Below are 24,523 nucleotides of genomic sequence, written 5' to 3' on the forward strand. Positions count from 1 at the left end.
AGTGATGTGACCCTCTGGACTTTGTTTTTCAGCTTTCTTTTTACCAATCCCCTCATTTTTGTGAAGTTTCCTCTTTTGAAGTCAAATGTGACCGTGTTGGATTTTCTTGGCAATTGGCCAGTTACATGTATGTTTAATTTAATAGCACTGTGGTCACTGCTCCCAATCGGTTCAACAACACTTACATCTCGCACCAGGTCCCGGTCCCCACTGAGGATTAAGTCCAGGGTTGCTGTCCCTCTGGTCGGTTCCATGACCAACTGGTCTAGGGAATAGTCATTTAGAATATCTAGAAACTTTGCTTCTTTGTCATGACTGGAACACATATGCAGCCAGTCTATGTCCGGGTAGTTGAAGTCACGCATTACTACCACATTTCCTAGTTTGGATGCTTCTTCAATTTCATATCTCATCTCAAGGTCTCCCTGAGCATTTTGATTAGGGGGACGATAGATCGTTCCCAGTATTAAGTCCCTCCTGGGGCATGGTATCCCCACCCACAACGATTCTGTGGAGGATTCTGCCTCTTTTGGGGTTTCGAGCTTGCTGGATTCAATGCCTTCTTTCACATATAGAGCGACTCCGCCACCAATACGTCCTTCCCTGTCCTTCCGATATAGTTTATATCCAGCGATAACCGTATCCCACTGATTTTCTCCATTCCACCAGGTCTCCGTTATGCTCACTATATCAATTCTCTCCTCTAAGACCAAGCACTCCAGTTCTCCCATCTTGGTTCGCAGGCTCCTAGCATTAGCGTACAGGCACTTGTAAGCAGTGTCTCTCTTCAAGTGTCTTTGGCGCTTGTGGTTTGGCCTGTGGTAATTTTGCTCTTCTGAATTTATATCCTGTGCCCCTGCTCTCACAATGCCTACTTCTAGGCCTACCCCTTTTAAAATTTCATCATTTCTTTGGTTTTTATCCCTTTCCTACGTTCCTATCACTGTAGCTTCCTTATTTATTCCACTTCTACATGCTTATTACTGGACAAGCAATTGAAGGAGTCTTTAAAGTCCAGTGTTGTGTCTCATTTAAATATGAAAATATGTTAAATATGACGCATGTTTCCATCACATGCCTGTAAATCTTTGTGAATGTATGATCTGAAAGATCCTTGAATGCGTGTGCGCTTCCTGTGCAAAGCTGCTCTCCTTTCTCCCCACTTCTACGCACGCATACCTGTGTACCTGTGCGTTCCCCGCCCCCCACCCGGACCTCTTTGTTGGGTTTGGCCAGTGCTACTGACAAGACATCTGTGCTGGGATTCCCCCTGGGTCAGAGGCAGTGTGACTCTGGATACGAGTTCCTGTGGACTGGCAGCAGGAGCGGGTTATGAAGCCAGGATAGATGGCCCCCTTTGGTCTCATACAGCTTCTGAAGGACTCTCATGTTTTTATGAGATCATTTCACTGATTTATTTCAAACATTTATATACCACTTAACTATTCACATTTCTAAGCAGTGTACACACGCAAAAGATGAAGCAGTAAAAACCATAACGTTTTATCATAAAACCTAAAAATATACAGCCTGAGGAGGTCATCCAAGGTGAACACAGAGCCCTAGTGGAGAAGGTGGATAGGGAGACACTTCCACCCATTCACTCAGTTTGGAGAGGTCCTTTTGGAGCTCTTCGTCATCCCTTTTTGGCTGACCAACTCTGAAGAATTCAGTATCCTCAGCAAAAATTGTGCCACCTCATGGCTCCCCCTTAACTCTAGGTCATTTACAAGCAAGCTAAAAAGCACAGGTCCCAGTACTGATCCTTTAGGGACTCTACTTTCTCCTTCTCTCCTTTGGAAGAACTGTCCAAAGAACTGTCCCCAAGAACTGGGGACCCTGTGGTTGTGCAGATGTTTTTGGATGCCAACTTCCTGCAGCCCCAGCCAGCATGGTCAATGGTCAGGGATGACTCAAGCTTTTTTAGACTGGGATGCAGATGCTGCCTCTGTGGCCTGTTGTAGGGAAGAACCTCAATACTCTGAAGGCAGCTGGGCCAATATTTGGTGGTGCGTGGGGTAGGTATTCAAGCGCAGAAGGGGAAATATAGATTTTCACATTTAAAGTGCATGGCAGTTTTCGTTGTCCTACCACCACATGATAATGATCGACTAACATTAGAAATAATCCTGGGGGGGGGCTGTCTTGCTCCCTTGCCTCCACATAGCTCGTTCCTAATATATTTGTAGGATTGGTCATTAGAGTTGGATTGGTCATTAGAGTCCATCGCCTCAATGAGATAGGCCTAGAAGATCACATGATCTCCTGAACCTCAGGGTGATGGTAGAAGCCAATCATCCCACTGACAATCTTCTTTATTTCGATTTGTTGAGCCCCTTGGAGAGTAACTCAATTAATAGTTTTCCATGATGATGATATTATTGTTATTATCATTATTACATGTCATCCTTGATCAAAAGCTCAGAGGGCAGTTTACAACATAGAGCACGGTGCACAATCTAATATAAATACATAGAATCATACCAATGCAGTACAAAAGCATAAATGTTATATAAATATAATTCAAATAATAAGCAATATTTAGTGGTACATAATGGTACATAATGCATAATAGCCAGTGCTTATTGCGGGGGAGAAATAATGAGGGATTGGTACTCATATCTTAAGAAAAGTGGCATGGGTTCCAGCATAAGATGATTGCCAACGGCAGCAAAACAAAGAGGTGATGGTTTTCTAAGCAGCATATCAAATTATCCACAATGCAAATCCATCAATAAACTCCACAGCTCAGCCACTGTGAAATATAGAGTCTCATTCTTGTACAACACCCTGCCTGCCTCCTTTATAGTTAGTCACTCTCAGTCCGCCTTCTCTAACTCAGCAGGATTGCAGGCAAGCAAGTCTTTCCCTACCAAAACACAGGTAGAGAACCCTCTTCCCTCTTAAGCCAAGACGATCCATATCAGTAGTCCACTCATTCCTGGACCAGGAGCTGTCCTTATGCAATTGCCCAGTTCACTCTGGACTTCAGGAGGAGGCAGGAGGTATTTCTACAAAGCCTGGCAGATAGCGGTGTGAAGAGGCAGTGGGTGTGGTGAATGTTGGCACCAGTAACATGGGCAAATGTATTTGTGAGGTCTTGGAAGCAAATTGTAGTCTGCACCCCACGTACATCACTCATGGAACTTACAGAGTTTCTCTATCCCTAGTGCTATGGGTCAGACTGAACCCTAAGCTTTTTTTGGTAAGATGCTCCTTTGTGTTCAGATCAGGCCTCAGTGCAATAATGTAGCATTTGGGAATGAAGATGCAGCCCAGGAGCCCAGCACTGGAGGCCAAGATGGAAAAGACCTGCACAGCTACCATGTATTTCCCCTTCGTGCTCAGGTAGGTGGGCACAAAGGACACCCAAACACTGCAGAAGACCAGCATGCTGAAGGTGATCAGCTTGGCTTCATTGAAGGCCCCAGGCAGCTTCCTGGCAAGGAAAGCCACCGTGAAGCAGATGGCAGCCAGGAAGCCCATGTAGCCAAGAGCAACGTAAAACATCGCAACAGACCCTTCATTGCACTGCAGGATGATCTCTCCAGGCTGGGAGTGCATGTCAGACACTGGGAACGGAGAAGAGGTCCCCAACCAGATGGTGCAGATGACAACTTGGACAGTGGAACAGGAAATGACAATGGAGTTGCCCAGACTCTTTCCCAGCCATCTCCTCACCCTGTTCCCTGGCTTTGTGGCCAGGAAGGCCAGCACCACAGTGATGGTTTTTGCCAACACAGAAGATATGGCAATTGAGAAGATGACACTGAAGGCAGTTTGTCGGAGAAGGCAGGTCGCTTTCCTTGGCTGGCCGATGAACAGGAAGGAGGACAGAAAGGAGAGCAGGAGGGAGACGAGGAGGATGTAGGAGAGGTCCCGGTTGTTGGCTTTGACTATTGGAGTTTCTAGGAATTTAATGAAGATTCCTAATGTGCAACCTGTGGTCAAGGACAAGAATAGGGCAAAGGAACCCAGGATGATCCCCAAGTATTCTTCGTAGGCCAGAAAGGTGATAGTCTTGGGGGCACATTGATTTCGGTCCTTGTTTGGATGCTGATCTTCTGGACATTTGGTGCAATGGTCCACATCTGAAAAAAAGTGGTGATGATGATATCTCACTCTTCCTCCTCAGGGATCCCAGGGCATCAAGCATCAACAAACAATTCAACAACAAGAAGAGCAAAGCATTCTAAAAACAATTAAAAACATTTTGAAAACAGTTACAGTTCAAAACATTCTAAAAGTAGTTACAGATAAAAAGAATTCTTCCAGTGATCTCCGGGTTGCCAGGAGCAATCCCCTTCAGCCACAAATTCCTGGGTAAACAGGAGTGCTTTCAAATTCCCCCTAAAAGTCCACAATGATGGAGACAGATGCACCACACTGTGATTTTAGCATCACTGACACCTCCCTTTCTCCTATAATAGATCCAGCAGCATAGAGGAGGGGTTGCCATTGTCTATCATGACCCCTGGCCATAGTGGCTCACCTTCCTGAGTGGAGATGGTCCCTTCTGCACATGGATCACAAGCATAGCAGCAAACTGGCTTCCCTTCCAGAATCTCCTTGGCATATCCGGGACGACAGCTCTCTGTGCACCTGGAACGAGGCACAGTCTGAGCAGAAAGAGAAGAAGGAGTATCAATTGGGGAAAAAATTAGAGATAATGAAATAAATCCTAGATTTTGCAAAGCATCCAATGGAGTCTATCTAATCCCTTTTATTTGTGGGGAGCTCCTCTGATGCATTACTGCAGGGCTGTGAATCCACAGTGGTGTGTTTATGAACGTAACTGGGAGCTAATTAGGCTCTTTCAAATAAACAAGTGTGATGCTGCTGCCTCTCTACCCTGTTTCCTTTTAAAGACTGAACTATCTGAAGGCAGCTCTGCCAGTATTTGGCAGTGAGTGTAGGGGGGGTTGGAATTCAAGTGCACACTGGGAAATTTAAGTGTGCACATTTAAAGTGGATTATGGTGTTTTGTAGAGCTACCACAAAATGTTGCTGTTGTCTTGGTTGTTACATGCCATTCTTGATCAAAAGACCACAGGGCAGTTTACAACATAATGTACAATAAAATATAAATACATAACATAACATCCATACAATATAACATAAGAACATAAGAACATAAGAAGAGTCTGCTGCATCAGGCCAGTGGCTCATCTAGTCCAGCATCCTGTTCTCACAGTGGTCATCCAGGTGCCTGGGGGAAGCCCGCAAGCAGGACCCGAGTGCAAGAACACTCTCCCCTCCTGAGGCTTCTGGCAACTGGTTTTCAGAAGCATGCTGCCTCTAACTAGGGTGGCAGAGCACAGCCATCACGGCTAGTAGCCATTGATAGCCCTGTCCTCCATGAATTTGTCCAATCTTCTTTTAAAGCCATCCAAGCTGGTGGCCATTACTGCATCTTGTGGGAGCAAATTCCATAGTTTAACTATGCACTGAGTAAAGAAGTACTTCCTTTTGTCTGTCCTGAATCTTCCAACATTCAGCTTCTTTGAATGTCCACGAGTTCTAGTATTATGAGAGAGGGAGAAGAACTTTTCTCTATCCACTTTCTCAATGCCATGCATAATTTTATACATTTCTATCATGTCTCCTCTGACCCGCCCCAAATGCTGCAACCTTTCCTCGTAAGGGAGTCGCTCCATCCCCTTGATCATTCTGGTTGCCCACTTCTGAACCTTTTCCAACTCTATAATATCCTTTTTGAGATGAAGTGACCAGAACTGTACACAGTATTCCAAATGCAGCCGCACCATAGATTTATACAACGTCGTTATGATATCGGCTGTTTTATTTTCAATACCTTTCCTAATTATCGCTAGCATGGAATTTGCCTTTTTCACAGCTGCCGCACACTGGGTCGACATTTTCATCGTGCTGTCCACTACAACCCCGAGGTTTCTCTCCTGGTCGGTCAACGCCAGTTCAGACCCCATGAGCGTATATGTGAAATTCAGATTTTTTGCTCCAATATGCATAATTTTACACTTGTTTAGATTGAATTGCATTTGCCATTTTTCCGCCCATTCACTCAGTTTGGAGAGGTCTTTTTGGAGCTCTTCGCAATCCCTTTTTGTTTTAACAACCCTGAACAATTTAGTATCGTCAGCAAACTTGGCCACTTGTTGCTCACTCCTAATTCTAGGTCATTAATGAACATTATATAACGTTATATAATGTAATTCAAATAATGAGCAATGCATACTAACAGAATGCTCCATAATGCCTAATGAGCAGTACATGGCTTTGGCTGTTGGCCTCCATCTGATGTCCAAAAATGAGTGTGGCTAAAGTGGATGGCCGTAGGACATGACCCACAGCTTGACTCTATGTACAATATTATGACTTGCTCTTTTTGCTTGACTTACTGATCAGAAGAGATCAGGGGGAATCCAGAATGTTCACTGATGTTCTCCTCAGGAAACTAGGAGTCCCATAGAAGTCTCCTTCAACCAACTGGGAATCCCACAGAATTGCAACTACAACCTTGATAGAACAATGACACTTGCAGGATGAGTCAGACAGTCTGGGGAGGGGAGGTCTGCTTTGCCTCCTGGACGTGTTGTCACCTCCACCATCCACCCTCACTTCGATTGCCACTGTAATTGGATGGCTCAATCCTTTTGTGTGATCCTTGTGCCCCCCATTTCTTTTTATAGTAAAGTGGGAGCCCCCTGCAGACTACTGCAGCCGCAGAGTACAGACGCCAAATGGGTTCAACCATAGAGAAGGGGAGTGTCTGCGTATCTGGGTATGTGGAAAACATTTTATTTCATGGAGATGATCGTGTGAGTGACAAGATGTGTGAGAGAGCAAATAAACAAACAAAACAAACCATTTCCCCTACCTTGTTAAACTGCAAGGGCCACACAACAGCTTCCGAGTGAATGGTGAATTTTAGGTCTGGGGATGCCTGTCCTATTGTGACTCTGCCATGAGACTTATTGGGAAACTGCACCCAATTGATGATCTCAAAGTCAGCTTCCAGCTCCCCGTTCTCATCCAAATAATGTACATCGAGGGAGGAATTAGTAAACAGGATTCCTCTTAAGAAAGGGTGAAACTAGGAGGAGAGAGAAAACAGCAGAAATTACCATTTAGAAACTACTAGTGGAAAGAACCTGGCATTGCTCAGGAATTCTAAGAACCCACCCTGCAAAATACTGAGATTTGTACATCCATAATATAACTGTGCAAACCTGACCCAACATGATGAAAACCCAACCAGAATCTGGCCCAAAACAAATTCAAGAGATGGGGCTAATTTTAATTTAGTTCTTTGAAAACTCTGTACGGTCAGTGTCAGCTTCGACAGGGTGAAAGCTGGGCCGTAAACTCATTAGCGGGCAGCTGGCTGGGCTGTAAATCTGCCAAGGCCAGGAAGATAACAGGGAAGAGACGAGGGAAGACCAGAGGAGTCTTTCCGAGCACACGTACCGAGTCAGTGTCGAAGAAGTGAAGTCTGGAGGGATTTCCAGGTCCAGTTAGCCAAGAGATCAGTTCAAGGGTCTGGGCTCTGGAATCTGGGTCTCACGTGGAGGTCACAGCCAACGTTGCAGTCAGCAGCCCACTGATGGCAAGAACTGCCTTCTAAATCCCGCTCCCTAAGACAGGTGCATTTAATAAGCCCTCCGGCTCCCAAGAGCTTGCTGTCTTAAACGGCCAGACCGGTGGCGTTGTTGCATTACTCGCTGGCTTCTTTGCTCCATAGGGGGGAGAGGAGCCTCCTGTTCACTCCCTGAACCTGACTGAGGGGCTTCAGCTGTGTCATGGACACACTCCAGCGGAGGGAGAGCTGAAGCTGCATCCTCAGAGAGTCCGCCTACTCCTTCTCCTGGCTCTGCTGCTGCTGCCCTCCAGTCTTCCTCCTCTTCCTCCTCTTCCTCCTCTGAGGAGGATTCATCCAAAGGGGACGTGACAGTCAGGAGGGGAGCAGGTGAAGAAGACACTGTGTCTCCTCCCCCTGTTCCCAACTACACTTAGAGAGTAGGAGGTTCAATCCTGCTGTGTGCTGTTTTCCCTGTGCATTCCCTGAGAGGAACATGATGGTGAAACAGACCACTGCAGCCAGAGGGATTGCACCCTCGGTTGGTGTCTCCCACACTGCTGCTACACGTGCTTGGCTTGTCCTCCACTCTCTTCCATCCCCCCTCCGGTGTTGTTGCCCCCAATTTGCCCTGGGTAGGTGTGATTCAGGCCAAAACACCCTTCTCCATTTTGGGAACCATAATGCCAAATTGAGCAATAATATCCTTGGAGGCATTCAATATATTAATTCAAAATGGCCTCCAACAGTATCCAAAGGTAGACCAAAGTCTACTCCTCACTCTGTTACACCTAACTGGGTGATATCTTCAAAGGTGTCCAAATGGGCACAGTCCAGAATGGTTCAGTCCACCATCTTGGTTCAAAATGGTGGTTGACAACATTCAAACATAGGCCAAAATCTGCTCCTCACTCTTGAGAACTGTCACGCCAAATTGGGTGAAGATATCTTCAGAGGCATACAGATCAGCAGAGTCTGGAATGGTTCAGCCTGCCATGTCAGTTCAAAATGAGACCCAATGGCTTCCAAACGTAGATGTAAACCACCTCCTCCACGACAGGAAGCGCCACACAAACTTTGGCAATGATAACTCAAGAGATAGCTGAACCATAGAGAACAGACAGACAGACAAACCACTTTCCAAACTCAGTAGAAGTTGGATATTTATTTGATTTATTATTTGATTTATTTCCCACCCTTCCTCCCAGCAGGAGCCCAGGGCATAGTTGAGAGCTCCTTTCATCAGGGTTAACAGTGGTGGTATGCTCCCTCCTGGTCTCTTTACAATTGCATTTATTCATTTATAAGTTTTGTTTCTGGCCCTTCGTCATCAGGTGCCAGGACAGCTTACAACAATATAACATCCCTCTGTTCTAGTTGTGGAGAAACACTGTTTGTGTTTAGAACGGCAACAAAAATATGTTCTGTGACCTCTGCGACTGTCACAAGGCCTTGTAATGTCAAGTTTACAAGCCTGTTTGGCACTAGTTGCTTGGTGACAGCCTCTGACAGTTGCTAGGAGACTGTTATTCCCCTCACAGAGCTTCAATTCCCAGAATTCTCTGGGAAGAGGCTGAATGTTAAATCGCTGCAGCCATTGAAGTTCTGTGAGGGAAGTAGGGTTCTCCTAATAACACTTGAGAGCCAGTGTGGCGTCATGTTTAAGGTGCTGGACTAGGACCTGGGAGACCAGGGTTCGAATCCCCACACAGCCATGAAGCTCACTGGGTGACCTTGGGCCAGTCACTGCCTCTCAGCCTCAGAGGGAGGCAATGGTAGACCACCTCTGAATACCGCTTACCATGAAAACCCTATTCATAGGGTCGCCATAAGTCGGGATCGACTTGAAGGCAGTCCATTTTCCATTTTTTAATAACACTCGGCACTCTTCACAAACTACAGTTCCCAGGATTCTTTGGGGAAAGCCATGACTGTTTAAAGTGGAATAAAGGTCTGGTGTGAATGTGGCCTGAGAGGAGAGAGACACGATCGCTTTGAGATTTTATTAGATGGCGCCTGGATCAGGTCAATTCATTCTGACTGGTCTGGTTGACAGCAGGCTCCGATTGGCTGGAAGTTAACTGCCAGTGAAACAGTCAGTTGGGATTTGGGAATTGAAGAGAGAGGGAGCTGGTTCATGAGGGCACAGTCAGGAACAAAACCAGAGGACAGCTGAGGGGCGAAATGGAGGTCTCTTGGTGTGGTGGTAACACTTGTCTGGGGAAGATCAGAAGAAGGCAGCCGGTGACTGAGTTCGTTTGAGGGGCTGCCCTGTAATAAGGTCTTACCAGAGGGAGGTGACACAAGTGGGGTTTTTGTTTTGTTTTTTTAAAAAGCTGGTTAAGTTGCTCCAGATTTTATGTTTGTGGGTGTAGCGGAGAGTGCCTTCCGGTGTTTGCTTCCGGTAAGTCGCATTTTTTTGCTCTGCGATTTATGATACTTAGAGACGTTTAAAAACCTCGTAAACAAAGGAAACAAAGATAAAGTGCTTGAGCTGTGATATATTTAACTCAGAGCATTTTTTTTTCTAAATCGAAACTGAGTTGCTAGCTGTTAGCTGAAGCAGTTGCCGTAATTGCTGTGAAGAAGCTGAATTGCAAACTATAAATCATAGGGACTGTTTTATCCCTTACTTTGAACTTTCAATCAATCTCAAAGCAAGGAACTTAAAAGTGAACTTTTATAAGAAGTCCCAAGGCTAAGGCATGGATATGACAAAGAAGCAAAGTTTCTAGATATTCTAAATGACTATTCCCTAGATCAGTTGGTCATGGAACTGACCAGAGGGACGGCAACCCTGGACTTAATCCTCAGTGGGGACCGGGACCTGGTGCGAGATGTAAGTGTTGTTGAACCGATTGGGAGCAGTGACCACAGTGCTATTAAATTAAACATACATGTAACTGGCCAATTGCCAAGAAAATCCAACACGGTCACATTTGACTTCAAAAGAGGAAACTTCACAAAAATGAGGGGATTGGTAAAAAGAAAGCTGAAAAACAAAGTCCAGAGGGTCACATCACTCGAAAATGCTTGGAAGTTGTTTAAAAACACTATATTAGAAGCTCAACTGGAGTGCATACCGCAGATCAGAAAAGGTACCGCCAGGGCCAAGAAGATGCCAGCATGGTTAACGAGCAAAGTCAAGGAAGCTCTTAGAGGCAAAAAGTCTTCCTTCAAAAAATGGAAGTCTTGTCCGAATGAAGAAAATAAAAAAGAACACAAACTCTGGCAAAAGAAATGCAAGAAGACAATAAGGGATGCTAAAAAAGAATTTGAGGAGCACATTGCTAAGAACATAAAAACCAACAACAAAAAAATCTATAAATACATTCAAAGCAGGAGACCATCTAGGGAGACGATTGGACCCTTGGATGATAAGGGAGTCAAAGGTGTACTAAAGAACGATAAGGAGATTGCAGAGAAGCTAAATGAATTCTTTGCATCTGTCTTCACAGTGGAAGATATAGGGCAGATCCCTGAACCTGAACTAACATTTGCAGGAAGGGATTCTGAGGAACTGAGACAAATAGTGGTAACGAGAGAGGAAGTTCTAAGCTTAATGGACAATATAAAAACTGACAAATCACCGGGCCCGGATGGCATCCACCCGAGAGTTCTCAAAGAACTCAAATGTGAAATTGCTGATCTGCTAACGAAAATATGTAACTTGTCCCTTGGGTCCTCCTCCGTGCCTGAGGACTGGAAAGTGGCAAATGTAACGCCAATCTTCAAAAAGGGATCCAGAGGGGATCCTGGAAATTACAGGCCAGTTAGCTTAACTTCTGTCCCTGGAAAACTGGTAGAAAGTATTATTAAAGCTAGATTAACTAAGCACATAGAAGAACAAGCCTTGCTGAAGCAGAGCCAGCATGGCTTCTGCAAGGGAAAGTCCTGTCTCAGTAACCTATTAGAATTCTTTGAGAGTGTCAACAAGCATATAGATAGAGGTGATCCAGTGGACATAGTGTACTTAGACTTTCAAAAAGCGTTTGACAAGGTACCTCACCAAAGGCTTCTGAGGAAGCTTAGCAGTCATGGAATAAGAGGAGAGGTCCTCTTGTGGATAAGGAATTGGTTAAGAAGCAGAAAGCAGAGAGTAGGAATAAACGGACAGTCTCCCAATGGAGGGCTGTAGAAAGTGGAGTCCCTCAAGGATCGGTATTGGGACCTGTACTTTTCAACTTGTTCATTAATGACCTAGAATTAGGAGTGAGCAGTGAAGTGGCCAAGTTTGCTGACGACACTAAATTGTTCAGGGTTGTTAAAATAAAAAGGGATTGCGAAGAGCTCCAAAAAGACCTCTCCAAACTGAGTGAATGGGCGGAAAAATGGCAAATGCAATTCAATATAAACAAGTGTAAAATTATGCATATTGGAGCCAAAAATCTGAATTTCACATATACGCTCATGGGGTCTGAACTGGCGGTGACCGACCAGGAGAGAGACCTCGGGGTTGTAGTGGACAGCACGATCAAAATGTCGACCCAGTGTGCGGCAGCTGTGAAAAAGGCAAATTCCATGCTAGCCATAATTAGGAAAGGTATTGAAAATAAAACAGCCGATATCATAATGACGTTGTATAAATCTATGGTGCAGCCGCATTTGGAATACTGTGTACAGTTCTGGTCGCCTCATCTCAAAAAGGATATTATAGAGTTGGAAAAGGTTCAGAAGAGGGCAACCAGAATGATCAAGGGGATGGAGCGACTCCCTTACGAGGAAAGGTTGCAGCATTTGGGGCTTTTTAGTTTAGAGAAAAGGCGGGTCAGAGGAGACATGATAGAAGTGTATAAAATTATGCATGGCATTGAGAAAGTGGATAGAGAAAAGTTCTTCTCCCTCTCTCATAATACTAGAACTCGTGGACATTCAAAGAAGCTGAATGTTGGAAGATTCAGGACAGACAAAAGGAAGTACTTCTTTACTCAGCGCATAGTTAAACTATGGAATTTGCTCCCACAAGATGCAGTAATGGCCACCAGCTTGGACGGCTTTAAAAGAAGATTGGACAAATTCATGGAGGACAGGGCTATCAATGGCTACTAGCCATGATGGCTGTGCTGTGCCACCCTAGTCAGAGGCAGCATGCTTCTGAAAACCAGTTGTCAGAAGCCTCAGGAGGGGAGAGTGTTCTTGCATTCGGGTCCTACTTGCGGGCTTCCCCCAGGCACCTGGTTGGCCACTGTGAGAACAGGATGCTGGGCTAGATGGGCCACTGGCCTGATCCAGCAGGCTCTTCTTATGTTCTTATGTTCTTATGTTCTTATGATATTATGCGTTATATTTGCTGCAATTGTCATCCCTAGCAGCAGATAAGAGCAACCAGAAACCTTAGAACGTTATATATCTCTGTTTTATATGAAAGAGAAGGTGGATGGTACAGCGGAATTACACACTTAAATATTATAAATGGCCTATAAAGCCACAATGAACCAGGATGCGGGAACTTTTTTAAATGATGACACTACCTCGTCTAGTGTACAATTAAAGATCACAAGCTTATTTCCTACAGTATCAAAATTGTCACATGTGCCCTATAACCTACAGCCAAACCAAACCGCATCCTCAACACCGAAATTAACCCATGAATGGTCGTTGGAACACCTTGCTATGGTTAACAATACGAAGACAAACTACACAGCCTTGCTGAGGAATTAAAAGATGCAGGCTTTAATTCCTCCTTAAATTCATTCTATGAGGGACCTCCTTCAGAAATATTGACCATCGATTATTATCAGCTGCATCCTGAGCAAGATTCACCCCTTAAAAATACAGAAGCACAATTGACAAATCACATTCCGGAAGAAGTATTTCAAAAATGGCAGAATCCACTAATACAAGAAATACAACTGCTCACACATTACATTCTAGAAACAAATAACCTTCTCACCACTGTGGTGCAAGAAATGGTCCCCAGGCGATGCAATAACCGGGAAGAGCACAAATTTGATGAAAGTGTAAACTCAGGACATACAAACAAATCCATTTGCGTCCCTGATAAGAAAGAAAAGACCCAGCTAAAGGAAAAAACCCAGTCACGGATGAAGAAAAAGGAAACTAAAAAACCAAAAAATCTTAAAAATCTGAAAGTCACCAAATCCAAGAATTTCAATTTTAAGCCATTGTATAAAATAATGGACTCTCAGTCTAAAGTGAACTCTACTAAACTTGATCGACATGTTAACTCTACCAAACATATATCAAGAAAGTTCAAATTAACGTCTGACAAAGAGGATAGCTTTTCAAACATCGACCTTAGCGCTAATTCGAAGGAAATAAGAATTATGCCAGGAACAACTTGTGCCCCTTCCAGCTTGGCAGATGCCTATACCCCACTTAATAAATCTCTGTTATTCTGGAATTTAGCGTTACAACCAGATAAGCTGGTAATATCTTATAAAAAAACAATAAGAGGTAACAGCGTAAATTTCCCGAGTTTCTTCTTTCTGGACCAGTGCTTGGGAAAAATGTTTCACACAGGACCACGTATAAACTATATTAAATCATTGGTAAATATTTCAGTAAACCCTCTCGAAAGGAGATTGGTAGCGACCTTCCACTCTCGATATTTGGCCAACCAAATCTTCCATGCAAGGGAGGTTTTGATGAAAGATAAAGGTATTAAGATACACAGATACTTCGTCAACATCGCGCTGCCGGGACCGTTGGTCGCCTTATATGCTCCCGATACCTGCGACCCAATAGCAACTATAGAAGGGAGAAAAAGACAGACTTCTAGACAGACAGTTTCAAAATTGTCATCACTAGCTTTGGATCACTTAACTGAGGCAAATCAGCTGTTACACTACATGAAGGAATTAGAACCGGAGGAGATAGAATTAACAGAATTATACGCTCAACTGCCTGGTCAAGAGAGGATGATCCTTATCAATAAACTGAATAAACTGATACACCAACTCAAGTCATTTGACGTTGAGTTAAATCAGCATAGAGACTCATCTGAACCTAAGACATCTTCGGCTCCAAAGTTGAGGAGCCCTTCAAACAACTTAACCAGAGCTAGTAAAACCAACATCCAACATAGACTAATTATGGTAGGTGACGACTGGGATAATGCCAGGTTTCTATATCTGGCAGAATTAAGTTCTCCTTCCTGTTAGAGTGATGTCTTTACAGATAAAAATATCAAATCCCTATCAAGCAATGAAAGTTTCTTTTCTGAAAAAGCCAACTGACATTCTTTGTCTACAAACAAACACGCCCCTCATCGTGACGACATGTCGACTCAATCCTCTGTGTATAATAAGACATTCCTTCAAACCAAAGAATCCATCTCCTTTCTATCCTGGAATATTTCGGGCTGAAAAGCAAAGGAAAAAGATCCGGAACTGCTAGCTTATATTAGTAAATATGATATAGTTGCATTACAGGAGACTTGGTTAAACCTTACGCCTTTTTTAAATGGCTACTCATCTTATTACCTCCCTGCCATCCCCCTAGATAACAAGAAGGGTAGAGCGAGAGGCGGTCTGGCTGTGTTCGTTTCTACTGCACTGACGGCAAAACACACAGAGTTACAAGCCAGGGGAAACTTTGCCATGTCAATTCTTTTGACTTTTCAAATTGAGTCTATTTTGATAATAAATCTCTATATACCCCCTACAAATCAAAGGAAATATACAAGTTGGATTTGGAATGACATTGAAAAATATCTCTCAGAACTAGAATGTAAATACCCAAATGCAAATTTAATCATCCTGGGTGATTTAAATGCGAGAACTGGGCCCAACAATGAAGCTTTTCTTACTTCCAATTTGTGGGGTGGAGAAGATATAGAACATTATACTTCCTCCCTAGAGAGGGCGTCTAAAGATACAAAAATAAATTTTGGGGGAATATGTTTAACGCGTTTAGTGGCCATCCACGATCTCCAGATACTAAATGGTCTCACCTATATATCTGGTAGAGGGAATTCACCTTCATTTCAAAAAATGGATGCAGTGTAATAGATTATGTTATTGTATCAAAACATCTGTTAAGATCAATTAATATCTTTAAAGTAGGAAACAAGCACAATAGCGATCATCTACCCTTGTTTTTTTGCATCATTGTTCAGAGAATCCTAGATTAAAAGTTCAGTATAATCCTATTCTGAATTCCAATTATCTAATATATAAAAAGACAATTTAAAATTATAATTATATACAATTAAAATTATAAAATATATAAAAATACGTAGGGCTACCTTTGAAGACAGTTCGGAAGCTACAACTAGTGCAAAATGCGGCGGCCAGATTGCTGACAAGGACCAAGCGGTCCGAGCATATAACACCTGTTCTGGCCAGCTTGCACTGGTTGCCAATATGTTTCCGGGCTAGATTCAAAGTGTTGGTATTAACCTATAAAGCCTTATACGGTGCGGGACCACGATACCTTGCGGAACGCCTCTTCCAATATGAACCGGCCCGTGCACTACGTTCTGCTATGAAGGCCCTCCTCCGGGTTCCAACTCACAGGGAGGCCCGGAGGGTGATGACAAGATCTAGGGCCTTCTCAGTGGTGGCCCCCAAACTATGGAACAGTCTCCCTGAGGAAGTACGCCTGGCGTCGACTCTGCTCTCCTTCCGGCGCCAGGTCAAAACCTTCCTATTCTCTGAAGCATTTTAAGTTACACTGATTTAATTTTAAAAATGTTTATTGTATTGGATTGTTGATTGTATTTTAGTATTGTTTTGTTATTCATTGTATTTTTATGCTATTTTATGTTCACCGCCCAGAGAGCTATTGCTAGTCGGGCGGTATATAAATTTAATAAATAAATAAAATAAAAATAAATTTGGTCTCCGATTTTAAACATAAAAATGCAAAAAAAATTTAATTTGTTCTGGGTTCTAAACACTCGCGACCAGATAATGAAAGAAGAGAATATATGCACACTTCTGAAAGAGTATGAACTATTAATATTGCACATGAACTCTATTCTACTGCCCAAAACTAGTAAAATTAACTCAAAATCGAATGTAAGAGCAAAAGCCATTTGGTTTGATAATGAGTGTTTCGATTTAAAATGCCAACTACGTGAAATCTATCGTCAGTATCGACACTGCAATACTAAATTTTTACCAGCAGAATATTATGTTATAAAAAACAAATAGAAGTCGACCTTGGCCAAAAAGAAAAGGCTGGCCATACTAGACGATTGGAAAACTCTAATTGAGGCGGCTAGATCCCAAAATTCAAAAAAGTTTTGGCAAATTATATCTAATTCGTTAAAATCCTCAATCTATAATCCATGCGCTATTCCTCCCCAAAAATGGGAACAGTTCTTTTTGGAACTTTACACAAATGACTGTACCAATTATTATAACACCAATTCATCCCCTGATTTCTCTGATTTACTCCAATGGGATCCAGTTACCCACGATGAAATTAGAGAATTAATAGCAGCTTTAAAACCTGCTAAGCCTCCTGGCCCAGACAACATACCTCCAGAGCTTCTGAAAAAATTTTCAGATTGGTGGGTCCCGTTGTTAGCGAATGTTTTGACCAAAATCAACAACACCGGCCTCATTCCAGATGAATGGCGAAAAGCTATAGTGATACCGATTTATAAAAAAGGAGGAAAGGAGGATCCATCAAATTACCTTCCAATTAGTCTGCTCTCTACAATTGGAAAGCTCTATTCATCCCATTTAAAATCAAAATTACACAATGGTTGGAAGAAAAAAATATTCTTGGTGATGAACAGGCTGGGTTTAGAATAGGGCGTTCTGTTTTGGATCACAGCTTGTTGTTAACTTTTCTTGCAGAAAAATATAGGAAATCTAGAGGAAATGGACTCTATGTGGCATTTGTGGATTTAAAGGCGGCTTTTGACTCCATTTTAAGAGAACACCTTTGGAGCAAACTTGAAAAATATCAAATTGACAAATGGCTACTTTTTTAAATCTATAATCTTCATTGTCAAAATTCTATGCAGGTTCGCTGCGGCCCCGAGGGTAACTTAACTTCCCCAATTCCCATTGCCAAAGGCGTAAGGAAGGGATGCATTCTTGCCCCCTCGCTGTTTTCACTCTATCTCAATGACTTAAATGCGTTATGCATAGCCAGTGATTATCATTCCCCACAGATTGGGGAATTATCCTGCCCTCTTCTATTATACACTGATGACGCTGTTTTATTGTCCCTTTCCAAGGTTGGTCTTAAACGCCTCTTAAGAACTTTTATGACCTACTGTACACGAAATTTTTTAACAATCAATTATTCTAAAACAAATATCTTAGTCTTCTCTCCAAGGAAAACTACAGGTACCTGGATAGTAAACGGCCATCAAATAGCTTTAGTTTCTCAGTATAAGTACTTGGGCATAATCTTTCAGTCGTCTTTATGTTGGGCTGCGCATATAAAAGCCATGATTGCTAAGGCACGGATCTCAATAAATCAACTTCTACGCTACTTTTTTCATAAAGGGGGAAATTATGTTCCAGCAGGATTTTTAAATTAAAAATAATTCCCCAGCTGCTATACGGAACCCCAATATGGATTCATGAGTTTAAAGCTTCAATTGAAGCAGTGCTCACCAACTTCCTCCGCTGCCTGCTGGGGGTGCCAAGATGTGCACCGGCGGCTGCCCTCAGATTGGAAGCTGGTATCTCGTCTATTGAATCCCAGGCGTGGTTGTTAGCTTCAAATTATTGGGTTAAATTATCATACGAGCAGCCTCCGGGATATTTAAATCAAATATGGAGAGACACTTACGCGGCAAGCTGGAACAAAAATATGGGGTTGAAATTTTCTTCTATAGGGCTATCAACCGCCTATTTATCTACACAACCTCTCAATATGGCCAAACAACAAATTCGCACACGTCTTAAAGATATTGATTTCCAAAAAAAATCTCAATGGCCACAAAAACTTGCTCTCCATTATATTTTCATTTTAATTTTGATTTGTTCCATTATGCCCCATATTTAGATTTTCTGATACTCCCTAAACTGCGTCTGGCTTTTACGAAAGCCAGATTCAATTCATTACATTCTTCTCTTTTAATAGGGAGATATCAAGAAATACCATACGCAAATAGACTATGTCCTTGTGGGTCTGAAAAAATTGAAACGCTTTATCATGCAATATTTGAATGTCATTTATACGATTCTATACGTGCTAAATTTTTATCAAGTAGTATAGTTAATACATCTTCAATGACTCCCAAGGAAAGGTTGTGCTATTTATTATCCGGACTAAACAAACAAATCACTTTGAATATGGCTAAATTTGTATATATGGCTCAATTACAATGCTTGGAAATTTAGAAGTCCCAGATCATTTGAAAATAATGCTGTTGTTTTAAAATCTTATTGTATCATTTTTAACTTTATTTTAACTAAACTGTCTGTACAATGTTTTGATAATAGTTGGGTCTATGACCGCAAATAAATAAATAAAGTAAGTGGGTGTAGCGATGTTTGTCAAAATCCATTTAACTTGAGTTTAGGCCTAATGTGTGCTATGGTGGTAGCTACATTAAGCAACAAAGAGATCTATCTTTCAGCAACATTTTACTTGTTTTGCTTTTTAGATCTAGGAATTGGTGGCATATTTGACGCTGAATTCATAAAATTGCATTTTCCTTTAAGAATGTTGCCTTTAGGGCAATAAGCATTACAAATGAAATTGTTCAAAACGTTCTCGGGAACAAAGATTACAATAAGAATTGTCTTCCTAAAATCAATGCTTCCTGGGAGGAAAAATGACAATTTATGAAGCAAGGAAGCATTGTGGCCATTTTGTAGATTTGGGGCTATTTGCGAGGGGGAACTTGATGGGTTCAGGATAAGGTAACCAAGCCAGAAAATATCCTATGCCATCCAAGAAAACATGCCAAAGAGAAACTCTCTATATGCACATTTGCCAACAGGCACATAACTGCCCCAGACCATTGCCTGGGTTGGGGTTTTGGGATGTTGGGCTGAGGTAAAAGCTACATAGATGACTTTGTATCAGCAACGGTATCTCTTAAGTCTTCAGAAATGTTCAGCAAGCACCTTTCAAGACCTTTTAAGTATCAGTATTTCCTGTGTAAATAGTATCCCTTTAATAAGCCTACAATCTATCCTGTCTCCAGTGTTGGTCTCCATCTCACGCCTAGAGCCTGCTATACACACTGCTTAAGAGCCAGCATGGCAGAGTGGTTAGAGTGTTGGACTATGACCCGGGAGGCCAGGGTCCAAATTCCCTCTCGGTCATGAAGCCCATTGGGTGACCTTGCGCCAGTCATCGCCTCTCAGCCCAACCTACCTCACAGGGTTGTTGTGAGGATAAAATAGTGAGGGGGAGAACCATGTATGCCACCTTGAGCTCCTTGGTGGAAAGGCGGGATATAAATGCAATAATATACATAAATATAAAAATACTAGGAGGGTGCTGAAATTATTGTGACTGAATTGGGAGCAGCAGATAATTAAGGAAACCAGTGTTTACAGAAAGCGAGTCTGATGGACCTTGGGTTCCCGGACACTACTCTATGCTGCTGGTGAACTACCAAGCTCAATCCAACATATTTGTACTAGCGTACAAAGCCCTAAACAGCTTAGGACCCAAGTATGTAAAAGAGTGACTCCCCCAGGATCAACCATCTTGGGTCCTACGACTGGCAGGGGAGGCCCTGCTAGTAATGCTACCTCTGGCTGGGTCAGGGGAAGGCAACCAGTGACTGAGTTGGTTTGAGAGGCTGCCCTGTGATAAAGACTTATCAGAGGGAGGTGACACAAGTGTTTTTTAAAAAAACATTTTCTTAAACTTTTTTTTTTTTACACACCAAAGACCAGCACCTTAAACTTAGCCCGGTAATGGACAGCCAGTGAGTTCCATGGTGGCACAAAATACGAGGAAGGAAGGAAGAAGACAAGAGGGTGCCTGGGACAGAAAGGGGGAATACCTGCCATGGCTGTAACTTTTGACGTCCCACCCTGTGCTGGGATCTTTGTGAATAAGCAGCATTTAAAGCTTGTGCTACAGCCTGGACAATGGCATTGATACCATGGCTGTCATGAGACAGCATCCTTTCAAGCTCCTCTGAGGGCAGCTGCTCTTGGTTCTCCTTCTCTGTGCATCTTGTCCAGCCTCTGACAGACAACACGTGCTTGGAATGGGAGCAAAGAAATGTTCTGTTCCAAAACTGCACAAGAAGATGATCATATGCTCGTAAGTTGCCGTGTTTTATCCTCTTGTTTGCCTTAATTAAGGAGAAAGAGCCAAGGAGATGCCGGAACAGGTCAAAAGGGTAATACAAGATCAAATTAACATCCTGCACAACTGTGGAGATCCAGACTTTGCCCCCAGTTTGTAGCTTTTCAAGTAGGATTTGTGTCACAATGATTGTGCCAAGTTCATGCTGAGAGTCCGCATAGTAAACAAATACATTGACTTGACTCCACGCAGCAGGTCGACCAGTCTCTACCCACAGTTGTGCACATTCTTGTGCGACTATTTCTGAGAAGGCAACACAAATTTCACTGTGGATCATCAGAGGCATCAATGTGCTCAGGAACCTATCCCCATTGTCATTGTCTGGAGCAAAGAGACCGATCCAGGTCCATCCAAAATACAGGAGCAACTTGACAATCCCCGGGCACTGATGTTCTTCCTTTGGGGCCATCCAGTAGACAAAAGGGAACTGGGTTTTGTCATGAAGAGCAGAGCCATAACTGAGCTGGTGAGGAAAGGAGAAAAGACAGGTGTGATGATGACGGGTGTGGAACATGAGTGTGAGTGTCCAAACAGCCATTGCTTTTGCTGAAAGAGATATATTGGTACACATCATGTGTGGTCCTGTTCAACAGCAGCCAGATCACCTAGGCCAGGGAAGCGGAGGCCGAGACCCTCCAGGTGTTGTCGGACTCCTGCATCCATCAGCCCAACCCAGAATGGCCAATAGGATAAAGATGGCAGCAACATCGGTTGGGAATGTTGCAGCTGATTTTCCCCCCTATTCATACCTGCGGAATTTTGTAGATGCCAGACACAACTGAAATCTGCTTGGAGATGTCAGCATTGGCCCCTTCAAGAACAGCCAGCAAATTATTCTGTCTCCCACAACTGTAGTTTGGAATGTTGCTTTTGCCACCAGCCAGCAGGTCTATCATGGCATCGGAAGTAATTCTCCCATCAAAGAGATTGTCATAGATGTTGTAGCCAAGGCTAACATTGGGTAAGAGCTTGGGGTTCTGGTTGACTTTGTGAATGGCAGTCAGGAGGGACCAGATGTGCCAGTTCTTTATAGATGACACCCTGAAATGAATGAATGAATGAATAGTAGTTGAGAGGAGCTCCAGAATGATCTCTTTAAACCAGGTAAATGAACAGCAAAATGCCAAATACAATTCAAGGTAACCAAGTGTAAAGTGATGCACATTTGGCAAAGAATCCTAATTTTACGTTGTTGGATTGCAACCAGCTCCAAAAGGATCTCTCCACAATGGTGAACGGACATCAAAATGGCAAATACAAGTCAATGTCAGCAAGTTTGAAGTCATAGAATCATAGAACAGTAGAGTTGGAAGGGGCCTATAAGGCTATCAAGTCCAACCTCCTGCTCAATGCAGGAATCCAAATCAAAGCATTCCCGACAGATGGCTGTCCAGCTGCCCCTTGAATGCCTCCAGTGTCGAAGAGCCCGCTACCTCTCTAGGTCATTGGTTCCATTGTTGTATGGCTCTAACAGTTAGGAAGTTTTTCCTGATGTCCAGTCGAACTCTGGCTTCCTGCAACTTGAGCCCATTATTCCATGTCCTGCACTCTGGGATGATTGAGAAGAGATCCTGGCCCTCCTCTGTGTTACAACCTTTCATGTTCTTGAAGAGTGCTATCTAATCTCCCCTCAGTCTTCTCTTCTCCAGGCTAAACATGCCCAGTTCTTTCAGTCTCTCCTTATAGGGCTTTGTTTCCAGTCCCCTGATCCTCCTTGTTGCCCTCCTCTGAACCTGTTCCAGTTTGTCTGCATCCTTCTTGGTGCGGAGACCAGAACTGGACGCAGTATTCAAGATGAGGCCTAACCAGTGCTGAATAGAGGGGTACTAATACTTCACGCGAATTACAACAATTAACAACATTAAAAACAAATAAACAAATTTAAAAACACATTTTAAAAAGCAATTTAATTGAATCAGGTAGGGAAGCACTACATCAATCAACAGATGGCTACTTACAAAGAAATCTTGAATAAGGGAGGATTGGAGAACGTGAGTGGTTCAAAGAAACTCATTTGGGGCGACACGATGCCGCTAATGAGGTGGTCTCCTGGCATGTAATAATTCACAGCTTCAGCGTCATCCCTGATCAGATTCAAGGGGCACTTTACCTTCATCGTCCCACAGACCTCACGGGCCGTTAGCAGCAGCATCAGGATGAGGAGAATCATCCTGGCTCTGCCTGCCACCATCACCTCCCTTGCAACTGCCCTCAACTTCGGAGCCTTTACTCGGGAGACGGAGCTGAGCTGGGACTTCAGAGCCAAAGCGAATCATGGCAGGGCCAGAAGAATCTCTGAGTCAGACTTTTGCTCCTTCGGGTTCAGAATCATCTACGCTGACTAGCGCTGAGTCTGCAGGGGTTCAGGGAGAGGGTCTCTAGGCGGCAAAGCTGGAGGTCTGAACCTGGGACCTTCTGCATTCACAGCTCTTTCTCTGTGACTGAGCTAAAGCCCTTCGCCTAAAAATAAAGGAAGCTTCCAGTCCTCATGGTCCTGAATCAAGGGTTGATTAAAATAGGAACACAGAAACCTGCTTTACACCCAGTCAATCTGGCAATGGCTCTCTGAGGTTGCAGGCAGAGGGTCTCTCTCAGCCCTACCTGGAGGTGCCAGTGGTTGAACCCAGGATCTTCTAGCTCTGCTACTGAACTATGGCCCTCGCCTCACTCTGGCACAGCCTCATGCATCTGTCTTTACTCTCAACTCAGGCTCTCAGCAGCAAAGGAGTCCTTTATGCAGTCAACTTTGCATCCTCTTCTCCAGGCTCCGTTGCAGTCGTGACTTCATGCTGCTCTTGACTGCTGTTGGACTCAAAGGGAGGGAAGCAATCCTTGAGCTTTGGGAAGAGCAAGAACAAATCACAGTGATTTTGATAATTACTGGGGGGAGCAGCAGCACCTCTGCTGGATTCTCTTTGGCTGCAAGTGCAGGTGCACGGCTGGAGAGAAACATGTTTGTGCCAAATCAGATGGGCCACCGCTCGGTATTCTGACGAGGGGTCAGCAAAGGGGGAGCTCAGCTTGGCCTGACCATTTGCTGTACAGCAGGAGTGGGGCAGCTCAGGCCCAGAGGCCAAATGTGGCCCTCAAAGCCTCTCTCTCTGGCCCTTGGGTTTCTCCCTGGTCCATGCCCACACTCCAGACCCACTCCTCAGTGGCCCTGATCCACTCCCTCCTCGAAAGCTTTTGCTTGGCTGTAATATGCAGAGCTTGGAAAAGTTACTTTTTTGAACTACAATTCCCATCACCCCAATTCAGTGGCCATGCTGGCTGGGGCTGATGGGAGTTGTAGTTTAAAATAACTTTTCCAAGCTCTGGTAATATGTCCAACTTGTATGGAGGGATGGATGGAGAGGGGTGTGTGTGTGTGTGTGAGAGAGAGAGAGAGAGAGAGTGAGTGAGAGAGAGAGAGAGAGAGAGAGAGAGAGAGTTCAAAGTCTCTTGCTTTTGTGTGCTAGGAATGTAGCCTATTGTAGTAAGACAAGAGTCACATCTGTTGCTCCATCTACTTTCTCCATTGGCCATGTCCACCTTCAACATCGTGCCTCCAAACGGTTGGTGATGAAGGAATGTGGCCCTCAGGCTGAAGAAGGTTTCCATCCCTGTTATGCAGAAACACCGTCATAAGTGCCAGGACCAAGTGTAGTTTTTGTTTGGTATTTTAAAAATATAAGGTGAAATAGGAACTAAGTTTGATGGTCCTATTTCTTAGCAGAGATATATAAAAAAAATGCAAGCAGCAGAGTGAGATAA

At 43.5% G+C, this 24,523-nt stretch overlaps 1 protein-coding gene across 1 annotated transcript in view; it reads right to left on the bottom strand.

Annotated features, from left to right (window-relative positions):
• LOC133379084 (vomeronasal type-2 receptor 26-like) overlaps nucleotides 1–22,940 on the bottom strand; it is a 34,228-nt gene extending 11,288 nt beyond the window's left edge. The window contains exons 1-5 of the mRNA XM_061613695.1: nucleotides 22,729–22,940; nucleotides 21,520–21,811; nucleotides 6,860–7,075; nucleotides 4,493–4,619; nucleotides 3,325–4,091 (exon numbers count right to left, since the gene is read on the bottom strand). Of these exons, the coding sequence (XP_061469679.1) occupies nucleotides 3,325–4,091; nucleotides 4,493–4,619; nucleotides 6,860–7,075; nucleotides 21,520–21,811; nucleotides 22,729–22,940 (1,614 nt within the window). The remainder of the gene's footprint in view (nucleotides 1–3,324; nucleotides 4,092–4,492; nucleotides 4,620–6,859; nucleotides 7,076–21,519; nucleotides 21,812–22,728) is intronic.
• Nucleotides 22,941–24,523: the final 1,583 nt, after the last annotated feature.

Source organism: Rhineura floridana, chromosome 3 (genome assembly GCF_030035675.1).
Source record: "Rhineura floridana isolate rRhiFlo1 chromosome 3, rRhiFlo1.hap2, whole genome shotgun sequence".
NCBI classification, from domain to species: Eukaryota; Metazoa; Chordata; class Lepidosauria; order Squamata; family Rhineuridae; genus Rhineura; species Rhineura floridana.